The sequence below is a fragment of the Cololabis saira genome, chromosome 22 (genome assembly GCF_033807715.1).
Source record: "Cololabis saira isolate AMF1-May2022 chromosome 22, fColSai1.1, whole genome shotgun sequence".
NCBI lineage: Eukaryota > Metazoa > Chordata > Actinopteri > Beloniformes > Belonidae > Cololabis > Cololabis saira.
This window is the reverse complement of record NC_084608.1, coordinates 21,783,540-21,798,289: the sequence shown is the minus strand read 5'-3', so window position 1 is coordinate 21,798,289 and position 14,750 is coordinate 21,783,540. Positions and strand designations below refer to the sequence as shown.

At 38.0% G+C, this 14,750-nt stretch overlaps 2 protein-coding genes across 2 annotated transcripts in view; both read left to right on the top strand.

Moving 5' to 3' along the window:
- chmp5b (charged multivesicular body protein 5b) overlaps window positions 1-14,750 on the top strand; it is a 76,023-nt gene that overhangs the window by 54,528 nt on the left and 6,745 nt on the right. The window lies entirely within an intron of this gene.
- LOC133422969 (delta-type opioid receptor-like) lies at window positions 572-10,738 on the top strand. Its single transcript, XM_061713038.1, has 3 exons — window positions 572-1,225; window positions 5,222-5,574; window positions 7,455-10,738. The coding sequence occupies exons 1-3, from the start codon at window positions 975-977 to the stop codon at window positions 7,982-7,984; spliced, it is 1,134 nt and encodes a 377-aa protein (XP_061569022.1). The 5' UTR covers window positions 572-974; the 3' UTR covers window positions 7,985-10,738.

The following is a 14,750-nucleotide window of genomic DNA, read 5'->3' as shown; positions in this document are numbered from 1 at the left end:
CTAAAGCAGAAACATCCTCAAAAGTGCAAGTGTGGGTCCAGTGACAGCGGTTATGACCCCCATCATTGCGCGCACCCACGGCCAAAACCCAGCAGATTCATGTTCTCGGCCTTTCCCCCTCTCACTGCATGTCAAAAAAGTAAAATCTAGGAAATACGCTTCTTAAACTGCTGACATTCAGTTGCCCGCTAACCATCACGAGAGAATCTTATTAAACCGCAATGTAAATGTAATTTAATAACCTGGCTTTCTCTTCTAAGCCTCCCAAACACAAATCAGTGATGTCCTGGTTAATGATGCGGAGCGGTTTTTACTCCGTTGTGACACGGTGATTGCGGGGAGCTCTGTGTCTGCCTGCAGGTTATTGTCACCACTTTGTCATCTCATATTTTGTGCGAATATGTAGGCTATGTGTGTGTGAGAGAGTGTGTATTGGGCAGGTCCAGTCTGATTGCGCGCCGCCTCCCCCTCAATCAGTGAATGTGCACGACTGTTCTCCGGAGCCGCTGCTGTTTCCCGTCTGCGGCGCAGCAGCTCCTGACTCCCGTCGCCCAAACTTTGCGCAGCTGAAACCTTCACCAAGGCGGCCAGACGAGCTTGACTGAGTTAAAACTAGGAGAGGATATATTTTTTTAGTATTTGTCGTTAATTCCCGGTGATAGAGGTGAGTAACCCTCCATCTTCACCTAAAGGGATGCGCTTACACTGCGCGCTTTCTCCCCCAAACGACCGGAGCTGTGTGTTTGTTCCAACCACGTTTTGCGTTTATCTAGAAGTGTCTGCAGAGCTAAAGTGTGTTTCACCAGCATAAATATTTGCTTTTACCGTGAAACAGGTTTTTTGTTTTGCACCCATCAGAAATTAGTGTTACTTTGGAGGTATTTGTGGCTCACCTGCGTCTCTTTTGCGCTCCCTTATAATAACATCTCCGCGCGCCTCAGTCTTATTTGAAGCTTAAGCAAACAGGTGTCGCCATGGAAAACCCTCGGGTTGAGATTTATAAGGAGGACAGTAATAAGTGCCTCTCCACGCTGCTGGAGGACTGTCCGGTGAATTCCACCGGTTGGGTGTCCGGGAACTCCGACAGCCGCAACGTGAGCCAGGACGAGGACGGCTGGGAGCAGGAGGGCATGTCCCCCATCATCCCCATCATCACCGCCCTGTACTCCGTGGTGTTCGTGGTCGGCTTGCTGGGCAACTGCCTCGTCATGTATGTGATCATCAGGTGAGCACCTTTTATTTGTACCTTTTTATATGATTAAACGCAATAAATCAAATACACAGATCATAAAAAGAAAATGTACTTATAAAGCTGAAAAATATGGATGTTTAGGGAAAGGTCCAGTCAGATGATTTTGTGTCTTCTTGCCCTTTGTAAAAGGTTTTTTGAGGTTGGCTTCACATCTTGTGCTTTTATTGTGACCTTTAGGTCTGAGTCAGTGTTGTTGTTTTCACATGCACTTTCAAGAAAAAAAGAAAAAGAAAGACATGATGCTTTCAGCGTTTTGCTCAGTGATGCAGTCAGCTCCAAGTTACACTATGAAGTATATCCAAACCCAGGTGCATTTTGTAACCAGGATGTGTCAACACTGAAAATAGATTTGCATTTTGGCAAGGAGCACATCATAATATGTCCTTTTTATTTCACTTTGAATGAGTAAAGTACACCACTGCGCATAGCTGATTCATCCTCCACCAGAGACTGAAAGATGCCTCTTTTATGAGTCTAATAACTCTCAAAGCTGCTAAAATTCTGTGGCTATAACAACAATATTCCATAAATCTCTCAGAGTTTGGTGGACGTAGCGTTAATTATTGTTGAAGCCGGTGCTGCTTTATCAACCTGATAGTCTGTTTGGACCTCATTTGGCATTATTTATGATCTTTACGAGTGATAAATCTTATTTGATGTAATGTGAAATGGAGTAATGGCTCCCAGAATGCCTCAGTCCATTGACAACAATTACAGCATATCAGATTGATTGCATCTCCTGTAGTTGTTAGAGGCCACTTTTATCACTTCACCTGCAGAGAACACTACATGTTTTGCCATTCATTTGCTCTTGGAGTCAGTTTAACTGAGAGGAATATAAAAAGGTTTTATAGGGACTTAGTGAAAAAAAATATCTGTAATTATGCTAATAACATGGGCCACAAACTATATGTTACATTTAATCAAAAGGCTTTACTCCAAGCACCTGATTAATAAATATTTCCATTCTTTTTCCTCTGTAAAAGCTTGTCAACGTTTTGACATTAACACTTTATTAAACTGTATGGAGACAAACATACAAATGAGATGTTAAGTGTCTTTCAGCTTCATGTTTTGATTTTGGTTTTCTGAAACAGCAAAAGGCGGTTTACAAATGACAAAAATCTTGCCAGTCCAGCAGTAAAATTTTGAAAAAAATGTTTATTGATGCTGGCAATGCAGGTTAGTGTGATAACTGTGTGTATTTGAAAATTAGATCTGACATGTCCTTTATTTTCTAGAAGTTATTACTGTATTGGCATATTTATTACATGCAAATAAGGCAACATTCCAGCCCAATCACTTCCCTTTTAGTTTTAATACATTAAATAAGTCCTTCAAAACAGCCCAAACAAACTTTGAAATCGTCTTCTCCCAGACCTGCTACTGGTTTCTCTCCTCTAAAATAATGTTGCTTTACTAATAAATGAAACCAGCATCAACAACAGGTGCTTTTCCTGCATGTATATAAGTTTTCTTCATGTTTTTTTGATGTTTGAGTGATCCTTACAAAAGGACCTTATTCAGACCGCTGGAAATTGAGCCAGTTCAAATTGTATTCGGATAGATTTTTCAAAAGTCTGAAAATAACACAAGTTTCAAGTCCAAATCACATCCAAGAAAGGTTTGAGGTACAAAAAGATTTGTACTGTTTCCTTTTTTAGTCTCTTCCTGCAGTGTTTGTACCACAAAGCACAAACAACTTATCCAGCTACATTGGACTGTTTTCTTAATCCTGCTGCCAGTAAATTCCTGTCCTCCATATCCAGCTTTTCTCCAAATCCATTCTTCCGTCTTTCGTTCAAAGCGTTCCATACATTGAGCAGGGAAATGTGTCCAGATGTGAGATTGACCCAGCTTCATTTTTGCATCTTGAAGCGCGGCCTTAATCCCCTCTCCAGCTTCATTTATTGACTCCATCGATGTGATGTCACAATGTCACACCACGACAAGCGATTTATTTTTGAGTACTTTCAAGGAAGCATCTGCTCCTTGCAGAGTTGCATCTGATCTCATGAGACCTGCAGGATTCCAGTTCCAATGTCATCTGATGAATTATTGGGATTGCAAGAAAGGATGGATTGGTTTTTGTGGTGAAAAGTCAAATAAGATTTAAAAAATAAACACATTTAAGACTAAGTGGTTATTTATGAGTGAGTACATCACCTGTAGAAGTGACATCATTTTCATTAAAAATAGGTTTTATTGAGTTTTATTGGGATGGCTGGCAGAGCTGATCGAAAACGAGATGAAGAATAAGAGACAAGTTTCCAGAATAAAACATCTTCTGAAACCTTTGGAGGATACTTCTGAATGAACAAAGCTAGAAGGAGAAACCTCAAACATCCGCTTTTCCTTTTATATAAAAGACTAACAGACTAACCAATGCAGTGGTTTTATAACCACTGTCTATCCTGTTCAACAGCGTCAACTTCTCACATGAAATACTAAATGAATGCATGTTTCCAAGTGTTGTTATTAGGTTTGCATGCTCTCTTCATGTTAACCTTTTCTTCAGGTTCTCTGGCTTTCTCTCAAAGTCAAAAATAGTGCATGGACTGGTATTTCTAACAACCCAAAAATTGTAAGCGTGAGTGTTTGTGGTTGTTTGTCTTATTTATGTTTGAACAAGATTACCAGCTTGTCCAGCACACAGCCTGTCTCGATTGGTGGCACTTCTTTTGAATAAATAATATGTAATTAATTAGATACTTTATTAATTCCCTTTGGGGAAATTCGGAACTCAGCTTTTAAGCCATCATTAGTTCCACTAGGAGCAGTGGGCTGCCGTTCAGCGCCCAGGCAGCAGTTAAGACCCTTAGATAAGGGTTAAGGGCCTTATTCAGGAGTCCACAGTGGATCACGTCTATTTTCAACCTGGGGACTTGCTTTAACTAGGTCTCTTCTGGCTCGATGAGTAAATCAATCCTGACAGCTGAACTCCAGACCGCAGAGGAGAAGTCCCCAGACCACCGGGTGATGTCACGCTGCATACACCGTCATATTAGTGAGTGACGTCATCAGCACAGTAACCACTGAGTATCTGGAGATAGAAAATATAATCTGGTCACTTGCAAATAAAAATAAATGAACCAATAACTAATGTAGTGTAGATGCAAACTCAACAAAGCAGAGGAACATCAAGTGTGGCTGCTGCATCTTTTGGACTCAATTGTCACTTTTTTTCTTTGAGAAAAAATTGGTTTCTCTTTCACTCCTCGGTTCCAATTTCCACAGAGCCACAGCCTCAGGTTGCCATGGAAGCAAATATGGTATTTTGAGGTAGAGTACATGTGTGAGTAAAGTGAAAAATAACTTTTTTCAGAAACAACCTGAAACCACCAATTTCCGAAAATCTTTAAAATAAAGAATTGCTCAGGAGTCTGATCATCCTGGAACTGGTAAACTGTAATAGATTAAGATAAAATCAACAAATACAATAAATAATACAGTGTGTTTTTTCGTTGTTAAGTATAACTCGCTTCAGAACCAACATGTATAAAAAATAAATAAAGAGATTCAGACCAAAATGTTTGCCCTATACCAAAAGCAAGATTCATGAATGTTTACATCTTTACATGATCTTGTTGGAAAAAAAACAAGTGGTACTGCTTACCTACTTCCACGTCTGCTCTGTCCTTCTAGTTCAAACTTTAAATTAAACCCCAGCGGTCAACTTTGTAAAAGTCACCCCATAAATATACCATTATAATTTAATGCGGTTTAAATAAGTTGATTAGAAGAGGTGTGCAGTGAGCGGCATCCTATACATAACAATGAAGTGTTAGGGAAACAAATTGCCTTACAGACTCAGGAAAGATTTGTGGACTAATGCACACTGTTTAATAGATAATGAGCCAAGAGGAATGGTCTTCCACAGAGATACGAGAGCAATAAACGGCGTCTGAGAGAATGGTTAGCGCTTGTCATGTCTCAGCAGGACGGATTTCTGTTCTGCATGTTTAACAGGTACACAAAGATGAAGACAGCCACCAATATTTACATCTTCAACCTTGCACTCGCTGACGCCCTCGTCACCACCACCATGCCCTTCCAGAGCACAGACTACCTTCTGAATACCTGGCCCTTCGGCGAGGTGGTGTGCAAGGTCTTCATCTCCATCGACTACTACAACATGTTCACCAGCATCTTCACTCTGACCATGATGAGCGTGGATCGATACGTGGCCGTGTGCCACCCGGTGAAAGCCCTGGACTTCCGGACCCCAATCAAAGCCAAGCTGATCAACGTTTGCATCTGGATCTTGTCCTCGGCTGCGGGGATACCTGCTTTTGTTCTGGGCGGTACCCAGACCAACAGTGGTGAGCAAAGCTGTTTCTCGTTATTTTTGCAGATGCCTCGCCACAAAAGGGATCCTATGATAAAAGATCAGATTGTATAAGAAGAACAATCGTTCAGTGACATCACCCGCAAGACATTCTGTAGGGTTTTTTTAAAGCTTTTTTTTCATTATTTATATTTCTGCAGGGTGCAATGTTATCTGGAAGCTGGCTGGAACACGCCCACCTTCATTTAGTCACTGGAAGTTAGCTATTTCAACTTGGCTGGTTTAGTTTATACTAACTTATAATGCTGATTTATATAACTTTACATTTATGCTCATCAAATCTGTTGCAATGTCCTCATTTAAAATATGCTTGATCCGGGCCATGAGTTGTGGGCCAAATGCCGGCAGGCCCCAGGGGACCTTCGCTGGTTCTAGTTTCAGCTCCGGCAGCACTTGTTTTGGATAAATTGGCAAGTGATCGGATTAGTCAACTTGGAACCAGGAACAGTCTTGAAATTATCCAAGGTGCCATTGACTATGCCAAAATGCCACAATCAATCAAAAACCCACACCCTTAATTATGCATAAATGTATGGGTTAATATAATATTACCTATTGTAATATATACTAAAACATTAATAAATAAAACATTTTTCAAATTTGTGAGTTTTCTATTGCGGTTCACTAGGGATGGGCGGTATGGACTAAAAATTGTATCACGATAATTTCTGGCATTTATCCCGATAACGATAAAAAAAATACCAATTCAACTCCACCTTATTAACTATAAATCTATCACCACATTCAGTCTTTGGAGCCCCCAAAACACTAAATGAATACTAAATACTACTAAACACACAATTTAAATTGAATTGAACCTTCTTTCTTTCTTTCTTTCTTTCTTTCTTTCTTTCTTTCTTTCTTTCTTTCTTTCTTTCTTTCTTTCTTTCTTTCTTTCTTTCTTTCTTTCTTTCTTTCTTTCTTTCTTTCTTTCTTTCAGGCTCGCTCATTCCTTCCTTCCTTCCTTCCTTCCTTCCTTCCTTCCTTCCTTCCTTCCTTCCTTCCTTCCTTCCTTCCTTCCTTCCTTCCTTCCTTCCTTCCTTCCTTCCTTCCTTCCTTCCTTCCTTCCTTCCTTCCTTCCCGTACGTTGTGCGTCGATTTAACACAGAACCATAAATCAGCTTTACACAAAAACGTCACCAATGGGAATTTATCGTTTTTACTGCGAGATGGCAAATTCTTACCGTGGGGATTTTTTTTGACGGTAAATCGTGAACGGTAAAATATCGCCCATTCCTACGGTTCACATTTTTTTTGTTTTTTTATTCCTCAAATACCCCCAGTTATATTAGTTAAGCTACCCATAGCAAAATGTATGTTAGCTAGTTAGGAACATTTTGCTAAATCATCATTAATTTGAACCTAGATTCACAAATCTAGTCTATTTTTTAAAAGATAACAGATAAATGTGTCACCAGGGATAATCTTAAAGGGTTTGAACTCCCTGATCCCACTATTCTTCTACAAAATAGGGGGGGGGGGGCAAACAGAATCTATCATAGAGCCCCCGAAAAGGCTAGAAACAGCCCTGGCGTGGTGGAAGCACTTTCACCATCCTTGATTAAAGTTTTTTTTTTTTCTTTCAGTCACTTTAGAGGGTACTGGAGATCGAGTGCAAGCACGTGCTAAAAGGCTGTAAGAGCAAAATGATATTTTTGCAAGTCTATGTTTCAGTGAGTTTTCCATTAGTACCGCACCATACAAGAGCAAAATGTTCCCTCAAGAGTGCTGATTAGTTGTTCCATAACAACTTGCTAAATTGACAGAAAGGTTCAGAGTGCATCTTTATTCATGATAAAGCACAAGTGCACTTTGTCATTCAATTTTTTCCTCTCCCGATTTGTCTCTCTTCAGATATAACTGAATGTGCCTTACAGTTCCCAGAGCCGTACGCCTACTGGGACACAATGATGAAGATATGTGTGTTTGTCTTCGCCTTCGTGGTGCCCGTGCTCATCATCACCGTGTGCTACTCCCTCATGGTCCTGAGGCTGAAGAGCGTTCGGATGCTGTCCGGCTCACGGGAGAAGGACCGCAACCTGCGGCGCATCACGCGGCTGGTCGTGGTGGTGGTGGCCGTGTTTGTGGTCTGCTGGACGCCCATCCACATCTTCATCTTGGTCAAAGCCCTGGTGAGCGTGCCCGAGACCACCGCCATCATGGCGGCGTACTTCTTCTGCGTAGCTCTGGGCTACACCAACAGCAGCCTCAATCCTGTCCTCTACGCATTTCTGGATGAGAACTTCAAACGCTGCTTCAAAGACTTCTGCCTGTCTGCCAGACTGAAGAAGGAGAAGGTGTCGGGGAGCAAGAAGGCCCCTGGCACCGCGCGGAAGGCCGCCGTTGCACTGGAGAACCCAGACGGGACTAGTAAGCCCACATGACTAGCAATGGAACTGTCTTCAATTTCTCACTTTGGAAAAGAAGACTCCCAGGATCTGGGCTTAACGCACATCTCATCAGCCATGTAGACTGACCCTGTTATGAAGGTTGATCCACTTCATTTGTTTATTACAACAGTGCCAACATTTATTAAAAAAACTAAAATCTTCTTTATGTTCCGTTATTCTTGATAACCAGAGCAAAACTCCTTCAAAGTAAACTAACTCCCCTGACTACTGACATCTGACCTTTGTTTATTCATATTTGCTGATCTTTAAATTTGCAGGTGGATACAAATTAGATGACTGTTGGGTTTTAAAAAAAAAACTGAGTTTGATGCAAGGTCATCTTTAATAGTAGGCCTACCTAGATTTGTCCTTATACAATTATTCTTAAAGGCGCATAATGTAGCAATACCACTTCTGACCACATGGGGCTAGCGTATCACAAGAAAGTTCATGCATTGACTACAAAGTGCACCTCTAGTGGTGCAAAGTGGAATTACAATGGTTGCCAAAATTTTACATGTACTGGCTTTAAAGGCCTCATATTATGCCTACCCCGACTTGAATCTGTTTTAAAATGATCTGCAGGGTCATATATTCATATTTTATGTAGTTGCAGTTTAAGTTATATGCAACTGCAGAAATAATCAATGTATGTCATAACGTCAAAATGTGAGGTTATAGACCTTTTGTGTTTTCTAAACTTCAGTATCATAACATCAACCATAATCTGAAGTCGCTGACTGGACTCCATGAACATCACAATCCCTGCATCTGCACTCCATCTGGGCTCTGCACTAAACCTATCTAATCACATTTCAACCAGAATCAGTAACCCTGCTGAAGACAGTGACAGACTACGTGTCAAAGGGAAGGGGTTTTTTTTTCTTCACTTTTTTTCTTTTTGCTCTTAGTTCAGAAACGTTTCCAATGACTGAGCAGGGATGTCAGATATTGGTCTAGGAGTCGAGGACACATTCAAGGAGACAGTAAAAAAAAGACAAAAGATGCTGAGTGTTAGAGATTTTTTATTTTTTGAGCCTCGGTCTACCCCAAGCTAGTTATAGTACTTGCAGTACTTTATATGGATAAATGGACTTAATAACATAATACAGTTGGGAACTGTTTCTCATTGATTAAAAATATAATTGAGCTGCAAGAAAATTATTATTTAGATTGGATTTGGCTGTTTTATATTACAGTAAGCTGAATATGTTATATTTTCTCACATTTTATTGGCAATAGACCTTTTTGCACAGCAGTTGCTTTGACATATCAGAGCAGAAAGGGCCCAGGGGTACAAATGACGGCTGCACTCAATTTTGGGGAGTTATCTCCACTGTGCACACTGGTTCACTGTCATCCCTCACCGAGACGCCTCATGGAGCTGAGCCATCATTAAATTAAATGCACCTGTGCTTTTCCCGCTGCTGCGGCTCAAAGTGGCTGCTGTGAAAAAAGGGCCAGTAACCGTTATGATAAGTAATTATTATGACGTTGAAGTGTTCCGTGGAGAATTGCAGAGTATAAAAAGGGGAAATTAGCAAGACGTTGCTGAAAATGGAAACAGTATATCTTTCTAATGTAGTTGTAATTGTAATGCTTGCCAAAAGTGCCTTGATCAGTCCAGGATTACATGATTGTTGTAGCACGAGTGACGACTGGCTGGGATCAAACAGCACTCAGTGTTCGAGGTTTTTTTTCTTTTTCTTTTTCTTTGAATACGCCCAACATGATTAAGGTAGTCGCATCGCACGCCGGTAATACGCATGTGCCAAAAGCTTTTTCTCCTGTGAATTGTGTGAATGGTGCTGATTGACTACTCTGTGACTGAACTGACTCACAGTGGACTTTGAGGTTGCATAACAGCCAGTTGACGGTTAAAAATAGGCAACATTCGGCTGCGTCAGAGCAGGTTTATAAGAAAAAGGGTGAAATCCTGGACTTGAATGTGCATTTAAATTTGACAGAGGGCTATCACTTTCCAACCAGGAACTGCGTTGAGACTGATAAGTTGTTACATACAGTATATATGACATGATTCATTAAACAACCATATGTGCTGTGTTTGGCTTTTGCAGTGATCAAGTACTGCCATGCTGTAATTGAATCGCTTTTTGAACAAGTTGTGCACCTACAGTATTTACTAGCACTTGTACAGTGTGATTGTGAGTATGAAATGGTTTATTTAAAAAAAATATATATATTTAAAAAAAAAAAAAAAGAGTATCTTTGCACAGACATTTTAAATAAACTTTACCTGTAGCATGTCCAGTCATCTTTGCAAGGATTATAAAGGCAACATCGGCAGCCATATAAGCTTGGTGAACTGTGCTGTTATACTGAATGTGCTGCAGTCGACTGTATTATGTAAAATATGTATAAATTCGCTGGAGTACAACTTTGCCTCATATTTTATTAATACACTGTAGAAACTCCTGCTTTAAAAAAAAAAAGGTTATTACCGGTATGTTCTCTGGCTGCAACACTTATAAGGACATACAAATAAAGAAAGCACAGATGTTCTACAACTTTATGAAAAAAAATAAGAGATAATATTCTAAGAAGCTGCTCTGCGACTAATGTGTTTGTTTTTAGTTTGGTTTGTTTTCAATCTCTGTCCTTACTCTTTAAATCTAAATTGTATCTTGGATTTGTCTGCTGTCATTTGTGGAGGATATGTATTGATGCTGTCTGTGGAGGTCTTAATATTAAAGCAAGTTTAATAAATCCACACATGTTCTTTACTCCTACGGTGACAGGCTCATCTTCTTGTCAGGTTTCATTTTGAAGCACTCGGTGGTGTGTGTGACAGCATTGCGCCGCATAAGTGCTTTTCCTGTCTTTGCTCTGCACAATTATCTTTTAAATAAATAATTTTAAACAAGGCTATGTCACTCACATAGGCTTATTCTAATAAGAAGTTAAGAGTTTTGTGACGGATAGATTTTTGTTGTAAGCCAGCTGCTCCCTCCAGTGGGGAAAGTGTGTAATTACAAGCGTGTCTCAATTCTGATAGACATAAATAAATACGCTAATGACAAAACAATTTTTAAAAATGTGTATAAAAAAAGTCAGTTTAATATTTAGGGTATTTATTTTTTGGAGCTTTTGATCTAGTTGCCGCTCCTTGATCACGAAAGATAAACTATTTTAAACAGGTACACGGTTGCCCTTGCCAGTGTGGTAAATTTTCACAAATGTAACTTTTGGGGGCAAGTTCAACTATATTGTTAAAATAACTTATCCTTGGGAACACTTACTTGAAATAAAACAACCACGATATGATAAGTGTAAACTTTCAACTCTATTCAGGGAGTTTTTCACAAAATATACCATTTACCCCTCAGGGATTACAACCATTTTAAGCACAGTACTACCCTTTTTTTAAGAGCCCAAAAATATTTAGAAATTGACTGAAAAGTTTATTAAAGGGAATTAGCAAGGTGTGTTACAACCAAAAACGTAATAACGGCCAATAACGTAATAACTGCCAATAATGTAATAATTTTGGCCATTTCAAATGTAATAAAGCCAATAGTGTAATAATGTGGCAAAAAGTTATTACGTTATTGACTCAAAAGTTTTATTACATTATTGTAATAAAACATGTACATTATTGAAATGGCCAAAATTATTACATTATTGGCAGTTATTACGTTATTGGCCGTTATTACATTTTTGGTTGTAACAGTTCACTTCTCCCCTCAAAACTGATTTTAGCAAACTCAATATCTCGCAGAAGCCTTCTGGAGAGTAGTGCTCACACACAGCAAATTAAGCTAAAATTGTGTTTAATGACAGTTCAACAGCTGTCTACTCTGCATAAATAGGAAGACAGCTCATTAGTACAAGTGAATACAGCTGATGAAGCCTTCTGGCCCTGCTCCCTAAACCTCTGCCCCACCTCTCCATCCACAGGGGAGCTAAAACCACACCCACCGCCACGTAAATGACAAATACGTAAATGGCATTTGGCTCCTGTCTTAGTGGAGCCAGGTTAAACTTTGCTTGAACACAATTCTTTGGACATATTAAACAAAAAAAAAACTTGTAAAAAAGTGATGAAAAGAGAAAACTATGAAGAAGGTAAAGAGAAACAGCTCATGATCCAAAGCAGACCACATTGTTGTTGAACATGATGGAGGCAGTGTCGGAAATGGCAAGATGATTTCTGAGGTTTTATGAGGCTATAATTTCTGCTCACATTCAGCAAATGGAAGACAAGGTAGATAGGACAAAGCTTCACATGGATGATGGATGGATAATGACTCTAAAAATACTGACTCAGCAACTCAGCCTAAGAAATTTAATGTTTTTCTGTGGCCAAGTCAGTCACTGGATAATAGAGCATAATAGCATAATAGTGCTTTTTAGTTATTAGGTAAAAAAAAAAAAAACTGAAGGTGGAAATGACCACAAAGTGAAAATGGGTCAAAACATCTGCACCGAGGAAAACTGAATTTGGTGATCGCCGTGGGCTCCAGACTTCAGCAATTCATTGAGTGTTAAAAATGTTCATCGAGGTAATAACAATCATGGTAATATTCACAATGATGTCCAAAACTGACATTTTGAGAATTTAAGTATTTTTGCTAAGATGGCTGTAATTCCTAAATGATAAATGTCATATGTTGTGAAATTGAAAAAGATTTTTTGAAATGCTACTTATACCAGATTCAGCTTACACCTACAACCTCCTCATTCCCTTTTCTACCTTAAGATCTTTTAAATCCTTCAAGCAGCTAAGCAGCTCATAATAAACAACATTCCCCAAATGTCCCTTTATTATAAATATGACCTCTATTATTTTAAATTGCAATAGACAAAGTATTTATCAAAGTGACTCAAAATAACTTACAAGCACCAACCACCCAGTAACGTTGTACATCACAGCAAAGTAAATTTACAATAAATCTAAAAACTTTCATTCGTGGCATTCTGTACAATTAAATAGAAGCATCAAACTGTTGTTTTAACTTTTACGTAAGTTCTTTTGTTTGTTTTTCTTCTTTTATTATCCCTCAGCCTCCTTTATACCAGCTATATAAATGTTTTGCTGTCACCTAAGTAAAATGCACATAAGAACTGCACTGAGTAAGAAAAGAAAAATATTTTGAGAAAAAAAGAACATAAAGCCAGCATTTAAAATAAATACATAAAATTATATCACATACTAATGATATTTCAACAGACCCAAATTAACTCAGTGTGGTGCCCCAGGGTGACCACACTTAAAGTGCCCCCCTCCTCCCATATTTTACGGTAAAAAAAGGGAAATTTACTATGGTTATAACGACCATAGATTTACATGAACCTATTGTTGAAGTACATGCTCAATACTACAAATAAATGTAAGACAAGCAACCACTAAGAGTAACACAACAGATAGACATGAGTCCACAAACACCATAATACACTGATGCTCCAATCAATGTAACTCACATGCCAATATAACACCACATGTTAACTATCATCATTTCCATGATATATGGCCTGTCTGAGAACTACATGCAAAACTATTACAGCATACGACTAAACAATCAAACAGGCTACTGAATGAGCTGATGTGAAGGTAGGGAAAAGCACACTCACTCAAACGCAATTCTTTTTATTATTATTATTATTATTATTATTATTATTATTATTATTATTATTATTATTATTATTATTATTATTATTATTATTATTATTATTATTAATTATTTTTTTATTATTATTATTATTATTAGATAGATATACTTTATTAATAGACTCAGGGTCCATTTAAAAAAGACAAACACACATACAAATTTAAAAAAGACAGTCATGCCAGTGTTTCCACATTACTGATTGATATCTCACAGCACTCAGTCCAGGATTGGTCAACAGCATTAAAACAGAGTTTTGTGTGTCATTCAGTCGACAAATGAATCTATACATCAATTTTCTCAACAGAGCATGAAAAGTGTTTATACGCATTTGACAGAATAACTCACTCGCACTACACCACCTGGGTGTTCCCATCAAAATACGTAGGCAATCATTATATTATTATATAATAATAATATAATTGTAATATATAATTATATAATATTATTATTTTTAATAATAATAATAATAATAATAATAATAATAATAATAATAATAATTATTATTATTATTATTATTATTATTATTATTATTATTATTATTATTTTCATGTATTTTTATTATATCATTGGTTATTGCTGTACCTGTTTGCTCATCTTCCAGCAAATATATGGAGAAAATAACAAAATATGACATATATGGTCCAGTTAGTCATTGGATTTGGAAGACATGAGGGACGACTGACTAATGTCATCTGAGGCTCATACATGAATTTGGTAAGCTTAATAATATAAACTCCCGCTTTGAGAGTGATAAACATTACTTACATCCTCTTCTGCTTCAGAACTCTCATTGCCTTTTGCTTGACCATGTTCTAGAGAATGGTAAATAAAGCAGAGAAAGCACATTATTAATTCATAATGACTGCTGTTATGATGAAAATTCAAGCAAAAAACAACCATATAACAACACTGGGTCACACCTAAATGCTGAAATCTGTAAACAAGAATCACAACAAGAATCAGTGACTCAGCTTGAGTTATTGGTTGTGAGTGTGTGCGATGATATTGAATATCATCATTTAGTGAAATATTCATTTTTTTTTTATTAACAATTGCAAACATAACAATGATTAAAAAAAAACTTTACATTATGCAAATTCACGTCGAATTATAACATATAAAGAGTACAA

Coding starts and splice junctions, on each gene's coding strand:
- LOC133422969 (XM_061713038.1), top strand. CDS start 975: ATGGAAAACCCTCGGGTTGAGATTTATAAGGAGGACAGTAATAAGTGC. Junction 1,226..5,221: donor GTCATGTATGTGATCATCAG/GTGAGCACCTTT, acceptor CATGTTTAACAG/GTACACAAAGATGAAGACAG. Junction 5,575..7,454: donor CGGTACCCAGACCAACAGTG/GTGAGCAAAGCT, acceptor GTCTCTCTTCAG/ATATAACTGAATGTGCCTTA.